The sequence below is a fragment of the Pelodiscus sinensis genome, chromosome 1 (genome assembly GCF_049634645.1).
Source record: "Pelodiscus sinensis isolate JC-2024 chromosome 1, ASM4963464v1, whole genome shotgun sequence".
Classification (NCBI taxonomy): Eukaryota; Metazoa; Chordata; order Testudines; family Trionychidae; genus Pelodiscus; species Pelodiscus sinensis.
In genome coordinates, this window is record NC_134711.1 from 75,275,282 (window position 1) to 75,291,727 (window position 16,446).

The 16,446-nt window shown below is 42.7% G+C and overlaps 1 protein-coding gene across 13 annotated transcripts in view; it reads right to left on the reverse strand.

Annotated features, from left to right (window-relative positions):
- RASSF9 (Ras association domain family member 9) overlaps nt 1-3,398 on the reverse strand; it is a 36,274-nt gene extending 32,876 nt beyond the window's left edge. For 2 of the 13 annotated variants that reach the window (XM_075932684.1, XM_075932690.1), the window contains exons 1-2: nt 2,406-3,393; nt 1,709-1,800 (exon numbers count right to left, since the gene is read on the reverse strand). Coding sequence is in view for 4 of the 13 variants with exons in the window: in XM_075932645.1 (XP_075788760.1) it covers nt 562-617 (56 nt within the window). In the remaining 9 variants the exon portion in view is untranslated. The other 11 variants (XM_025180158.2, XM_025180159.2, XM_075932645.1 and 8 more) reach the window with 10 other exon arrangements.
- Nucleotides 3,399-16,446: the final 13,048 nt, after the last annotated feature.

Below are 16,446 nucleotides of genomic sequence, written 5' to 3' on the forward strand. Positions count from 1 at the left end.
TTGCACATATAACACCTTTGATCTGAGCTTCTGCAAGAGACATGCAAGCATCGCAAAATTGACGTGAGGAAGGAAAATACAACATAGCCTTGTAGTAGATAGGCAAACTCAGACACAGCTGGATGCTGTCCCAGAAGTTTTGATACAGCTTGCTGCTTTAATCTAACCACCAGATGACACTGCCTCCCAATGTCCAGCTTGAATGGCACTTTCTGCTCAGTGCAAGATTTGAAATAAGCTCACAAAGATGGCAACTGCAGCAAGAAAGTAATTCTTTTCAGGATGGTCTCCGCAATCACATTGTGCTTACAAAACCCATTTGCACCTCTGAATGCAAATTTTGAATTCTCAAGTATTATTATGTTCTAAGAGACGTCTCCGCTATTTGAAAATGCAGCCAAAAGTTTGTTTAAATAACTGTTCCCCCCCCCCCACACACACACGTATTATACTGCACAGGACTTCTATATCTCTCGCACCCCCACTAAAACACCACCGCTGTGCCAGTCAGAATTAATATGAGATTTTCAGAAAGAAACTGGAACAAGAAAAAAAGTTTACCTCAATATTTTTGAAGATCTCTCCCCTTGCCCCCCGCTCATCATTTTAATCCACATTAAAAAGCTTCCTGGCTTCTGCAAAGAATGGAAGTTCTTATCAACAGCCTTTGTGAAACTGATACAATTAGCAGGAGGGATGTATTTTAAATCAGAAAGAGATCACAGCTGAATGGAAGGGAAGCATACTTTTGGATGTATATATTTATTCAGCCAATTGATGTCAATTTAATACAACACCTTTTTAATAACAGGAAAACACAGTTCTATGTACATTTAGTCAGGTCTAAAATAATATATCAGCCTTCCCAAAATGTCTAAAAGGAGACTCCCCTTATGAAAAAGAAATGTAATGTATTTTACAGTCCTGTTCCCACATACTTTTGTAGACAGTATTCCATGCTGTTAGAGATACTAAAATAATATAGGATTGTTAAGGAAGGTCATAGCTGATGGAATGATTTGCTTTCATTTATTAGTTGCATTAATAATTCACTAAAGTGTATGCACATCCTCAGTATATATCTTTGGAATAACTTGTGCATGGAAACAATAAAAAAAATCCATAAACTGGCTTCAGATAAAGTTAGGTCTCCACAAAGGCCGTCACGTTTTGGGCCCAATTTTTCCCACTAGGATGGGACTAGAATCACTCTGAGTGAAATTCCAAATGCAAGGTAACATGCAGTACAAATGCAAACCTGAGACTTTTACAGTCAACGTTTTAGTGGCCAATTTACCCAGAGCATTAACTAGGCTTGTTGAATCATTAGACCCTCCAGAGTGAAATTGCATGTTCTCTCCATGAAAACATAAACTTAACTTTAGTGCCATATTAGCTCTTAATAATAAGTCCATAATTCCATACCGTGCCACTTCTGTTTCCCTGTGCAGATGACATCTAGAAACAAGCGTGATGGGGGGAAAGCCCCCCCAAATCAACCGCCTGCATGATTAGAACTTAGATCAAAGAAGCGGAGCTATCACAACTTGCCAGCAACCCGTTTTTCTTGGCAAAAAGAGAGTCCCCACATTCAGAGCGCAAGCTAAGGCTCATACTTAAAAACATACATCTCTCAATTCTGCCCATAACAGATTAGATTCGCTATGGGACTCCGCCACCCCCACCCTATATTCCTCCCCAAACTTACAATTGGAGGGATGCGTTAAGAAACGGGTGGGAGTCCTGCAAGTTTTCAGGACCCAGTTCCTACATCCAGGCAAACTTCGGGAAAAGTTGTTGCTGGCAGAAAGAAGCAGATTCCCAGAGTACAGTCTGAAAGTCGACGCAGCAACACACCCCTCAGCCAACTCAACTGCCCCTCTGGCTCGGAAGTTCTAGCAGTAAGAAATCCTGGTCAGAGAGTCCCTGGATGCTTCTCCTCTCCCCCCCCCCCCTTGAATATGGGGCGCTATAGCTCTCACTTCAATTAGTTACCACCACGCATGGCAACATAGACATCCGGATTTTGATCGTTCCTTTGCACTCCCATTACTCTGCAGCAGGTTGCTACAAACGAGGTGCCAGAGACTTTAAATAACGTGGCTGGGCTGGGTGCACTGAGGCACACAAGGTTAGGGAACGTGTTAAACTAGATCTTGTCCTTCCTATTGAAAGTGCCACTCTGGATTTAAAGGAGGCACCAGAGAGGGGGTGAAACATGTCCGTAGTACTAAAGGGTCTTATCACTTGCACCCAGTCTTGATCAATATCCCTCCACCTTCCACTGACTCATACGCCTAGGTAGATTTCAAAGTCACAGTTTAGGGGGGGAGAGGGGGCGTCAACTTTCGCCCTGAGAAGTTACCTGGCTGCAAAAGCACCCCGCCAGCGCGCTCCCACGTTACCTGCTTTTGTGCCGGGTCTTTAGCAGGTTCCTGCCAAAGGGGGCCATGGCCCGAGCCGGGGTGTTCCTTTCTCCCCCTCTTGTCCCTCGCCTCCTTCCAGCTTGTTTGTTGTCCCAGCGCGTAGGTGGAAGTTGTGCAACGAGCTGCTAAGTTTGAACGACTGGTTTGCTGTTGCGGCTGCACCTTTGGAGTCCTGCCCAGCGTCGATCCTCAAGGAGGCGTTTATGAGCAGGAAAAGGGGGGCAAACTCACTTTCTATTGTGATGTGAAGTTATTTGCAGAACTTGATAAACTTCCAGCCTTGCCAATCCCCAAGGCACCGATCAGCACAGGGAATGGGGAGGGAGGGATTTGCGCGAGGCAAGAACACACAGCAGCAGGAGTCCAACTTTCTCCGCCAGGTTCCAGCCACTTAAGGTCAAGTTGAGCAACGACACAAAAGCCATAATGAAGGGCAGGCAGCAGCTATTCCACCAGGTCTAGGGCATAACAACGATCGCCTTACAGATCAGCCTTAGGAACAACCGGGTGAGGAAGGTGCCACATTAGGTTACCTCTCTGCCCCTTTCTGTACTTTCAGGCACACACGAAACTTTGCTAGGTGCAGCTAAAGCTGTAGCGACTTTGGTCTGCAAATCCTTACTCCGCCTGTGGCTTCAGAATCCTTTCCAAGGGCCTGGTGTTCAAAGCTGCTGATCACTCCAAATCTAGCTGACCCCAGTGAGAACTGGGGGTTGTCAGCACCTTGGCAAAGCAAACGCTAAAGGAAGGCGGTTAGAAAGGGAGCAAGTCTAGGAGACTAGCCAGGGACAATGAAACACAGCATTGCACGCTCTTACAGGGTGTCCTTTTTTGGCTGGCTTTGTTAAAAGGGAAGTGAAGCAGTTCATGTTTGTTCCAAAAGCCCCGGCATTAGCGCACAAAGCGGATTAGTAATCAAGCGTTGAAAGGGAAAACATGAGTCCCGTTGACTTCAGAGGGCTCAGGATTACAGAGCAGAAAGGCAGCCCCAAAGCAGAGAGGAGAATAGGGAACTGCTGCTGGAAGTTATTGGAGGCAGGGGAGAATGAACTTTTGCCCTGTAACTTGAACAGTTATTTGCACCTTTTTAGAATAGCGAAAAATGTTTCCATTCTGATTTCGTTGCATTTTATATTCACTTGTTTACTCCAGTAAACAAGCTGCCGATGCAGCAGCATCCTGAATTTAGCTCTGTTCCACCTCTGTGGGTGTCTGTATGAAACCGCAGGGTAACGAGGACCAGGCGAGGGGGCTTTATATAAAAGGGACTTTGTTATTTTGGACATTAGAATAGAATACCGCCTTTCCCTCAGCCTGCAGTGAACAAAGCTAGAGCCCATTCCATGGGTTACCTATTACTGGCAGCTCTGGGAATGCCCCCACATACTTTCAGTTCAATCCCACGTCTGTAATCTCCCTGAGCTGTGACTACAAAGAGAGGAACTGGAGTGGAGCCACAGCTTGTTTGGGTGGGTTAGCACATACACCGGGGGAAAAAAATCCCTCAGATTCCTGTGGCTGCTGCCAAGGGATGTTTCATGAAGCAGGATCTACTTTGAGTGATATGTGCCTGATCTGAAATCAACGGGAGTCTTTCCACTGACTTTGGGTCAGGATTTATGTACCCTGGGTGGGGATTTCCTCACCTTTAAACGGGGGCAAAACATTTTCAACACCCTGAAATGTCTACAAGGCAATTTTGGCACAGAATTGCTATTCCACTCTGGAGAATTTCTCAGAGTAAAGTAAGTATTAAAATAAAGTGGTGAGGTTTCCCCCTTTGCCTTTCCCTTGTTGGCAAATCTAAAATTTAGAAGCTTTATTGGCTGCATACTACAATGTTAAGAATTCTAATATAGCTCACTTACTTTTCTCCTCATTACAAAGATAAATGGGAATTGGGCAACATATACAGATGTTCTTACACTTCCCAATTAATAGCTGTCACCTCACAGTATTAATTGGTTGTAACTATGTAAAGTACAGCATGATGTATAGTGGCTTACTTGTCCCTTTTTTTACCTGCAGTTACCAGGTAAATTTAATCATCTGGATGGGCCTCAGGAAACTTAATGCTGTTATGCAAACAAATGACAAAGCAGTTTAAAAAAAATAAATCTTCAGACTAAATTTTTACACACATATACACACCTTATTGTTCAAACCTCTAAAGTTTCCATTTTCATTTTAATAGTATGAGTTCTAGGAAAGACTCCTTCAATAACAACTGTACAATTCCATCCAAGTTTGAAACAATATACATTACCCTCTGCACACTTTCAGAAATGAGATTGAAAACATTTGTCTAGTTTACTTTAGAGAAGAGACAAATAAGAAGGGTCATGGTACGTATACAAAGCAAGTTTCAATTGACTATTTCTATAATGCACAAAGAGGGAACATACAATGAATCTGAAAGGAAACAAATTTCAAACTGATAAAAGGACATCATTTTCTCACACAAAACACAATTAACCCAGAGAACTCATTGTCACAAGATAACACTGAATCCAAAAAGCATAACAGGATAATTTTAAAAAAAATAGACCTTTATATCAATAACATAGCTGTAATGTAGTGCTTTTCTTCATTAGGTCTCAAAATAGTTTACAAAGAAGAGAAATATTGTTCCCATTTCACAGAAGAATATCTAAAATGATAATATTTGAAGAGAGTTCTGAAAGGGACTTAAAAATCTCATGTGCAAGAGCATAACCAACCTGTGGACAGGCAAGAGAGACTGGTCCTTGGAGGATCGGGTGCAGGGAGGTCAGCATGTGGGGGTACCCGATTTAGCAATTAAAATATTGGTGAGTACAGAGAGGGGCAATGCACCTCCCCCATGCTACTACAAGTCCATATGCCAATGGGGTTAGGGAGACCTGGCCAATTTAAAGGGTCCTGAGGCAGGCTCCCTGCCCATCCTCATTCCTCACCACTTTCAGAAGTGGCCAGCACATCCCTGTAGCCCATGGGAGATGCAAGGGATCTCCATACACTGCCCCCACCCTCAGCACTGACTCCGCAGTTCCTATTGGCTGGGATCTGCAGCCAATGGAAGCTGTGGGGGTGATACCTGTGGGCAGTGTCCTGAGGAGACCCCATCACCCACTCCCTGCTCAGGATCCACTGCCAGAAGAGTGTGCCAGTCACCTTGGGGAGCTGCCTGAGGGAAGTACAGACCTCCAACCTCCTCCTGCACCCTAACTGCCTGCCCCAGCCAAAAGCCCCAATCTCTGCTGAAGCCCATACCAACCTCTCTCCCGGAGGCCACACTACCTGCCACACCCAATTTTCTTCATAGAGCCTGATTCCTCACTCCCTCCTGCACCCAAACCTCTTTTCAAAGCATGCGACCCCAACAACCTGCCCCATCCTGGTGAAATGAGGGTGAGGGCAAGCAAGTGATGAAGGGAGTGGGGAGGAAGTGAGCAGGGGCAGGGCCTCATGGAAGGGGCAGAGGATAGGTCGATTGTGTTTGGGTTTGCATGATTAGATAGTTGGCAACCGTATCAGGCAGGCATATGGAAGCCTGGCCAAAAAGTGCACCCAGCAACAAAGCTGACAGTCTGATGGACACCCAGCAGTGAGAATCACTACAGGCCATGCAGGCAACATGGAGCACCCTTTGACTATTCTGTCCTGGGGCCCAGAACTGCTGTCAGTGGACCTGAACACCAAGCACTGTTAAGAGTCAGTGTACTGAACTAGATGGTCTGGAATATTTGTTGCAGAGGGGTAGCTGAGTTAGTCTGTAACTGGAAAAACTTAAAATACAATGAATAGTCTAGCAGCACCTTAAAGACTAACAAAACATGTAGATGGTATGATGAGCTTTTGTGGATAAAACCCACTTCTTCGGTGTCCCTCATGAGCAGGGCTCGCCAAACTGCGGCAAGCCCCGCTCACCAGCCGCACTGTCCAGTGATCTGCACATGCGCAGATCGTCCGAACCCAGCCATAGACGAGTAGATTGCATTATTTGTCGAGCCCTACTCATGAGTCCCTTACCCACTCCTGGAAAATGATGTGCCCTGAAAGGAAGCCTTAATTAAAAACACTGAGGAGCGTTCTTCAAAGACCAGATATTGAAGAAAAGGAGTTAGGAGATCTGGGTTTTATTTCCATCTCTGCTAGAATGCTTTGGGACCCTGTTCCAGCGGTAGTTTGGGAAGATCAACCAGCATCTTATCAAGTGCAGAGCTTGCCAATTGTATGTGCAAATTAACTAAATAACTGCTGCACCTATCTACAATTAGTTGAAGACTAAACATTTAGGAAAGAAAGCAATAGAGTGAGGAGCATTTTAATGACATTAAGAGAAGGAGAATTTAGGATGATTATCAGGAATACTTTCCTGACTCTAAGCTCCTGTTGATTCTAATAGGCCTATCCATGGTAATAAGCACAGCATCCAGAAATAAGGGCCAGATCCTAAAGGTGGTGCATACCCAGAATCCACTGAAATCAAAGTGAGCTAAGTGTCCATAACACTTTCAGGGATCTGGCCCAGATCATCTGGGCCTAGGTTTTAGGAGATTTATAAACTTTTAACTTTTCAAAAGCAGTGGCGGAGCAATATCGCTTAGGATATTAAAGGTAAACATTTCGAAAGCACCCAAATCATGGAGGAGTCTGACTCTTATGGCAAGTTAATGTCAGTTAAGTCAGGCTTATACTGCAAACCTACATCTGCATAACTATGTAGCTCAGAGTATGAAAACTCCACAACCCTGAGTAATTCAGTCTTAACTCCCAGGGTAACTAGAAAGGGCTGTGCCGATGGAGGAGCTTCTCCTATGACACCTCTTGCAGAGGTGGATCAATTACACCTAGGCTGTGTCTACACTGGCAAGGTTTTTCCAGAAAATCATCTGATTTTCCGGGAAAACTTATCAGCTACCTACACTGGCCGCTTGAATTTTCGGAAAAGCACGGACGATCTAATGTAAAATCATCAGTGCTTTTCCGGAAAAACTATGCTGCTCCCGTTTGGGCAAAAGTCTTTTTCCGAAAGACTTTTACCCAAAAGGGCCAGTGTAGACAGCACGGTAGTGTTTTCCGCAAAAAGCCCCGATCGCGAAAATGGCGATCAGAGCTTTTTTGCAGAAAAGCGCGTCTAGATTGGCCACGGACACTTTTCCGCAAAAAGTGCTTTTCCAGAAAAGCGTCCTGCCAATCTAGACGCGCTTTTCTGAAAATGCTTTTAACAGAAAACTTTTCCGTTAAAAGCATTTTGGAAAATCATGCCAATGTAGACGTAGCCCTACAGAAGAAGCTCCCCTGTTGGTATGGTGATATCTTCATTGAAGTTATATAGGGGTACAGCTGCACTGGTGTAGACCCCCCTTAATTTTGGGATAATCTTTTGAAAAGTGACTAAGGGCTTGTCTACATTACCACTTTACTGTGCTGTAACTTTCTTCCTCGGCGGTGTGAAAAAACACCCCGCTTAAGCACAGCAAGTTACAGCACTGAAAAGCGCCCCTGTAAACAGACTCCCAGCACTGTTAGCTACTCCTCTTGTGGAGGTGGCTCACCTAGAGCACTAGGAGAGCGCTCTTCCCGCATTGGTGCAGGGAACACGCTGCCACATTAAAGTGCTGCTGCAGCTGCACTTTAAACTAAGAAGTGTAGACAAAGTGTAAGTCACCAGCACCTAACTAGAGTAGGCAAATCACTAGAAAATATGCTGTAGGGATCAATTCTTCACTGATATGGAGATGGACTAGAGATGACCTTTTCAGTCTTGTCAGTCTCCAGCTTCTGTGTCTTCAGTTGTATGTGGTGCTACATACTTTGCTTTATCCTCTTCTGAAGGTCAGATGTTCAATAGAAGAAATCTATTTTTCGGGTATTATGAGAGACAGAAATGCCCTTGGCTGTGCTGTTTTCTACTGACCTCGAAACTTTTAGAACAGCGGAGTCAAAACACTACTGGCTCACACACTGGAGGTCAGACTTGCTAACTTATTTACAGTCATTTATTAAGTCCTTCTTCAAGGAAAGCCCCCATTAGCTTCAATGGAAAGGACACTGGAGTACACTCTACAGGTGAATTTATTTCTGTCCAGATGATATATCATATGGAGACTCATGACCCGTTGAGGAAGCTCTTCTAAGTTTATGTAAAGTGTAGGGAGAGAAGGATGTAATAACTGTTTCAGCATGGGAAGTTCTTGCTTTGCACTTATAAAAAGGGTTAGGATTTAATTTTTTTGATGCTGCATTAGGTTCCTGTTTGTAGAAAATTCTATTTGTGAGATGGTATTGACCAAATTGAGGGCTAAAGACAACCCTAAAATCAGTGGCACCCTATGCAAATTAATTGGAAGTTACAGTTCTTGAAGAAAACAACACAATGAAAACATGACCCCCTGCCTGAGATACTTTTAGCTGCACTCCAATACCCAGTTAATTTAACGCAATGTCAGTTCAGGCTTCATCTGACTCCAGAAGCATCCTTGTTCAATCAACAGTCACAACTCAGCCTAATTGTTTCATTCAGCAGAACACTTTATAAGGCTTTTCTAGTTTGTGGACAGAACTGTCAATTTCCTCAAGATGCATTAATAATTGTATGCAATTTTCATCTGGTCTGTAGTTGATCTAGTAGCACAAAGTCATGTAAATATTTTCACAAGCAAGACAAATGTTAATCCTGCTGTTTGGTGCAGCACTGGAAAGAACTCAGATGTTACTGTGACTATTATGGTTTAAGAACCCAAACAGCATAGAACTGGGTATCATCCATGTTGCTGTTATTCATTGGATAATATTATTAATATTATTCATTCAACTAGAACTGGATGAAGAGATTTGAAAACATTTTTATTTTTTCTTTTGACTAAAAAACAACAAGAAAAAACAAAGTGACTGTTAAAAAGTATGTAGACAACCACCAGTGTATTTCAGAAAATATTTGCAAATCACATTTTCACAGATTCAGCAAGAGTTGTCTTGCCTGAAACTTCATACCAGTAGGGTCTTATTCATTACTGACAATTAGCTATTCTCATGTGTTAAAATACAACAACAATCAGGAAACTTATATCTTAGCCAGGAATGAAAAATAATACATATATTAGATGACTAATCACCTATCATGAATATTGAAGGTTAATAGTGTGTGGACCATTGTTCATAGAAGTTATTTGGTTAATACTTATAAATAACAAAGAGACAATGTGGGCGATGCAATCTTTTATTGGACTAATTTCTGTGAATGACAAACACAAGGTCTTCTTCAGGCTGTGTAGAAGCTCAAAAACTTATTTTTCTCTCCAACCGATGTTGGTCAAATAAAAGCTATTACCTCACCCACTTTGCTGCTTTAATATCATGGGACCCCCCTGGTTACAACACTGCATAAATGAATAGCGCATTCAGTGAAATCAAGATCAGTTTGTGAATGGGTCAGAGCCAGAAGGCCAAAAAACTTCATATAAAGTGCTCATAATGATTAATTCAGCTAATGCTTATCTGCACAACAGCATCAACATCATAACACATAAATATCATTCACTTGAATAGTGTCATTTTGTCATTTAAAGTTTGCTCCAGTAATGCAAATACATATCTCCACTCTTGATTTTAAGCATGTGAGTACTCCTATTCAACTGCATGGGACTAGTCCTGTGTTTAGAATTAAGCCTGTGTGCAAGTATTTGCAGAACTGGGACAATATTGCACAGAGATTAGAGATCTGGGAGCCAGGATGGCTCCTTCACTTTGTTTCAGACTTTGCCATTGGCTTTCCAAATTACTTTGGGCAATTTACTTTGAGTCCGATTCTGCACCAGCCATGGCCAATGAAAACACTCAGTGGCTGTTGGGCTAATCTTTGAATCCCTCCATATCTCAGTTTAAAATGGCTCTAATAACACAAACCAATACCACAGAGCTACATCTAGTCTGGCATGATTTTCCGCAAATGCTTTTAATGGAAAAGTTTTCCGTTAAAAGCATTTGCGAAAAAGAGCGTCCGTGACAATCTAGACACGCTTTTGCGCAAAAAAGCCCCATCACCATTTTCGCCGTTGGGGCTTTTTTGCGCAAAACAAATCTGAGCTGTCTACACTGGCCCTTTTGCGCAAAAGGACTTTTGCCCGAATGGGAGCAGCATTGTATTTCCGCAAGAAGCACTGAGATAGTCAGTGTTCTTGTGGAAATTCAAGCAGCCAGTGTAGACAGCTGGCAAGTTTTTCCGCAAAAGCAGCTGCCAATCTAGACACAGCCCAGAAGTGTGGATTATTCCTCAGGCCATATCTGCACTGCAGGTTAGGCCTTTCTGGTCCAGCACCTGACCAATCCTGAACAAAAGATTTTGATGGATCATGGGAGGTCATTTCTGGCTCTCCTTGCCACCGACCCAACTCCACTCCTGGCCTGGTCACCGGCCTCATTAGGCTTGCAGCTGCGGCAGAACTACTGGCCTCCTTACCAGCTCCCTCCTGCCACCGGCCTTGCTGCCCTGCCGGACTTGTCTCCTGCACTGCTGGAGCCTGCTGGATCTCCAGTTCCCCTGCAGCCAGCTCAGGCAGACTTCTATGGCAGAGCTCCTGGCTGCTGGGACCCCTTGCAACCAGCCCACCTGGGCTCCTGGTCCCCACAGTGCTCCTTCTGCTGGCCCACCACTGGGACACTCTGGTCCAGGAATATCCGTGATCTGGCAGGACCATGGATGTTCCCAGATGAAGGAATCCCAGTTTAGAGAGGTTTAACCAGTACTGATTACTTCTGGCATAACTGTTGGGCAGGGTTGGGATGGAGTGTTTGTTATTTCTTACTAATGCAGCTTTTCCAGGTACAGTTATTCTGGCAACATTACTGGTGCAGCTTATTTCACTCAGGTGGATGGGGTGGAATAAATGATCCAAATAAAAAGTTTGCTGGTACAGATTGGACCTCACTGGCCTGGCACCCTTGGGAATTGACTGGTCCTGAACGAGGGGATTTGCTGGATGCAGGAAAGTCCCTCCCATCCTGGCTTGTGCTGCCACTGGGTTAGGGTTCGAGCCTGCCCCCGCTGCTGCTCCAAATTCCATGGCTCTCTAAATGCTGCTAGCCCTGCTTCTGCCAGGGCAGAGTACCATGGCTGGAGTTCTGCAGCCAGGGCAGAGCAGATCAGCAGCCAACTGGCTCCACAACCGGGAATTACACAGACAGGGCTGGGGAGGAAGGCTGAGGCTGAAACTCTGCAGCCAGGGGCCAGAAGGCCACTGCTGGGGCCAGAACTCCCTGATGTGCCACTCGTTTCCACCCCCCCTCCCCCCCCCACACACACACTGGGTTGCTGGTGCCTCCTAACACGCTCCATCCCTGCCACCAGATCTTCCTGTTCCTGGGCTGTGTGGTCCAGGAACATCCATGCTGGACCACTGATGTTGCCAGACCAGGGAATCCCAGTTAAGGGAGGTACCACCTGTATAAACTTTGTCCACAGTAGGAATACTTTGCCAGTATCATATACTGGTGTTCCTATGCTGGCAACCTGCTTATATATATGTGACCTTGATTAAAGCCTTTCATTGAAGGCTATATCAATGCAAAATATGATTGTTATTACGCAAAGTATTATTCTATTTTCAAGAATGATGCTTTCATTTCTTTGTCCATTGTGTTTTAAATTAAGTTATCTATTATTGGTTTCCTGTGTTTGCTGTTGTGACAGATCTTCCGATTGCCGCATGGTCTGTATTATAATATTTTCTTATTAATCCCTTAGACTATGTCAACACTAAGAGATTATTTCAAGTTTACAGAATTCAACTTCTGAGAACCCAATTTTATAAATTCAAACTTCTGTGTCCACACTATGTGGAAGAATCAAATGTAGTCTGAGGCAGGCTCCATTAATATGGATACACTACCTCGGACTCAGAGCCCCAGGAAGCACTCAGGGGAGATGCAGGAGGCCTCCTGGAGGCCAGTTAGTTCAAATTAGTGGCACCAAAGTGTCTACACTAACGTTATTTTGACTTCTAAGTTTGGAATTAGAATTAGTATGAAAAACAGGACTACTGAGTTTGAATTCCATGGCCCCTTATTCCGCAATAATGGGCTTGGTAATGTGGATGCATCACTTACAAATTAAGCCTTGGGGGGTTATTTCAGATTAAGATCCTTGTGTAAACCACTTCTTAGGGTTTTCTTGAATACTTTATATTTGTGCATGACTTACCATACAGAAGTGTAGTGCACATAAGTTTTAAATTTCCCTTCCATCCCTTTTAGGCAAAAGGTTTGGAAGTGTTTGGATGGACACATAACCAGTATGGAATGTTATGGTATGTTCACACAATGGTGGAGATACAATTCTGTTAATTCTTACTTTACATTCAAAAATAACTCCTTAGTGTACAGCAGGATGCATATCTAGCCATTAGGGTCCACAATTTTCAGATGTAGTATTGCCAACTCTAAATGTTCCAAAATAATGAGTCAGGCTCACCAAAAATCACAACATTAGCTTACTATCATGAGATTATATAAAAACAAGGAACAGTAAAACTTCTATAGTCTGGCATTCAACTTTTCGGCTCTCCCGGACTCTCAGTATTCTGGCATCAAAATGCCAAGCGCTCCTGACCAGCTGATTAAAAAGCCTGCTGCTCAGCATATGTGCTGGCTGTAACCAGATGGAGCATAAAGTTGGGGGAGGATGGGGGCAGTGGGATCCTGTTACAGTATGGAGAAGAGTGTTTTGCTTCAGCGAAGGGAAAGGGGAGGGGAGGGAGAGGAGGATCAGGTAACAGCAGGGAGGAGACAAGAAGGGGAAAGGGGTGGGGAGAGGGAGGGAGATTGTATCCTGGCCAGTTGTTAAGCCATGCAGCTGTACCGGACCTCCCGATTCTCCGGCAAATCTGATAATCCGGCATCACCTAGGTCTAAAAAGTGCCGGATTATCGGAAGTCTACTGTATTTGGGATTCTTTTTTAGTCGCCATCTGCTTTTTTAGCCTTTATAATGCACTGGTGTCACATTTTAGGCTCTCTTTACAGCCATAAGGGCTGCAAACATATATTTTCTTTAAGAATTAAGTCTGAAATCATCACATATCGGCTTAAATTCAGGAGCTATGACTGTAAGAAAAAGAACAATTAGCATGAATCTCAAGACAACATCACAAGAGTTTTGTCAACACTGCAAATGGTATACCTGTACATGTCTAACCCAAGCTTATGGTTTAGTCAACATGAATTTAAATAAAACCAATACTTCTGTCTGCTACAGCAAATTAGCATACAGAAAAATGAACATGAAAAAAACAGCTAGTAAATTAAATGAAGGAAAAAGCTTTGCTAAATTAAATCAGTATTTCCAAATTTATCTGTATTGTGACCACAAGTTACAATCAAAATTTTGGGGGATCCTTCCTATATTTCTGGGACTATCCATCCATCTAGCTGTAAAGAATGGACAGGGCATGATCAAGGCCCCCTGTAATGTGATGACTAGCCTGGTTTAAGAACATATTATTAGTCTGTCCAAGATGAAGATCTCAGCATAATCTTACTGATCTGAAAATATTTATTTCTAGCAACAGAGACATGCTACACTGCTATTGTGCACAGTGAAATATTCCCTAGTATTTTAGCTCAAAAATCTTTCCCCCACTCTCTGAGGTTTAAATAACTATCTGAAGTGAAATCGTCTCTTGAAAATAACAGCACTGTTATTTCTGAGGCTTATGAAGGTAGCAGGAGAGACAAAGTACAGTGTGGTGCAAAAATTTTACAATATGCCCTCCAGTTCCTTCTGAAGTGACACAATGTAACCAATACCATATGAGACAGTGCATGTTACTTACAATTATCATATGTGGCACTGAAAACCGTGGCACAACTACATGCCTGTATGAACACAACAGATGAGAGTGAAATTCACAGGTCTGAATTCAGGCAGATTTCATTTCTTTCTCTCAAGAACTGTAGATGATCATTCTCATCTGTTCAGTCCAACAACGATTTAATCATTCTATTCAATCAGCAGTTTCTCACTCTGGAACTGTTTCACTTAAGCGAAACAATATCAAAATGTGACCTTGGGGGAGAGGGCAGAAGAATGCTAATATAGCTGAATATGGCAAAGAGAGATTACTCTCCCCCATTCCCCTCCACACATACACATCTAGTCTCAACTGGTATCACTAAAACTACATTTACATTTTAAAAATCCATTTAATATTTTAGTGACTGCATCATGGATACTGGAGGCAACTGAAAGCTTATTTTGGAAAATATGTAATTATGGGGTGAGGGGTGGGATGTGTGTGGAAGAAATTTAGTACTGAAAGAGCACTGATTAAGGAAATTCTGAGATTGAAGCTAAAGAAAATGTGTGAATTTGTCCAACCAAGGATGACAACTGTCTTCCGTGCTATCCTCCCCTCCCCCCAACAACTCCCAAAATAACCCATACAACAGTTAATTGTCCTTTAATGACCGTCTACCATTTTAAATTTTACAATGTTTATTTTATCTTGGAGTGAAGGGTACCTCCACACGGGGATCTCACCCCTTCTATCCACAAAGGGACTCAGCTGCCTTGGTGATACCATCTTCTTTTATTCCATACCTGAGCTTTTTCAGTTCAGTACAAGGTCCACAATGGAGAAAGTGAGCAGAACAGTGTAGGGAGGGGAACACACATCATCTTCTCTTCAGACCCATAGACCATAACCAGAAAAAGTTACACAGATGTGATTCCATAGAAGTCACAATGGCAGGAGGCAGGTACTGAGGGGAAAGGTGTCCTGCTATGAAATTCAGTGTTCCACATTTTCCTTGTGGCATCAGCAGAGTTTGGTTCCACAACAATGTCACAGGACACTGTCAAACAAAGCAGATAATTTAAAAGTAAGCCTGCTATAATGAAACAAATGCATCTGGTTGCATTTGTTCCCCTGGCTTTGCATCTATGCTATTTATTTCTGCTCCCTGGGTGGAAGACATTACCAATTATTTGATAGTTATTCTTCTCTAGAAAGAAAGAAAGAAAGAAAGAAAGAAAGAAAGAAAGAAAGAAAGAAAGAAAGAAAGAAAGAAAGAAAGAAAGAAAGAAAGAAAGAAAGAAAGAAATTCTGGGATTAGCCCTACTATGTGATATTTTAATGTAACAGAGGGGAAAGCTGTAGACTTAGAAGAAGCTGCAGGAAGGAAAATAAATGAGCAATGGGAAAAGAACAGACAGCTCGTTCTCATCAAGAACAAAATAAAACTACTCCACTGTGCTGAGTCAATGGTTTCTGACCCCAGTTCATTTGAACTTAAATCAAGAAGGAACAGATGCATATTGAAGGGTGCACTTGGAAGCAAGAGATTTTGTGTCCATGGCTGATTGTTTGCTAGCAGTGGGATAGAAACAGAGGTAGGACTCCCAAAAATTATTACATAGTAGAACCTAAATTATTCTTTGGGGATTGAAAATCAAGAGAGAACAAGGATAAAAATTAGATAATCACATATTTTATGGCAGTAAATTGACAATCGCTGACACACTGGGGGGAAATCCATCATCAAAGTACATTTCAGTTATGTAAAAATATGGGAACTATACTATTGGAGAAATCCATGTCAGAGAAGGAAGACACTATATAGGATTCCCATTCACAAAACTTTCTGAAAAGAAACAGCAGGCCCTGGAAGTGAAATTAGCTAACGATTGGTCTTTATGCAGTGTGTATTTGTGATCTTCTGTAACAATAATAGTAATGAATAGCACTGACTGCAAAATAGGAAAGCTTTATTTTAAAAATCCATCCACTCTCAGTAAACTAGAATTACAGGAAAGAAAAACAAGTTTTCAATAATATTCAAGCATTTGGGTTATTATTAAACAAACAACAATAATCCAAGAATAAACACAGGGTGTGTTCCTTCATTTTTATCCATTTATCACTAAAGTGCTTCCAAATGTAAAACGTTAGAATGGTACAAAACACGAATCCATCCAGACGTCTGACCTAAGGCTTCCTTGGTTGGCATGTGTATTTTAATCTCCTTGCGATAGATTTCAA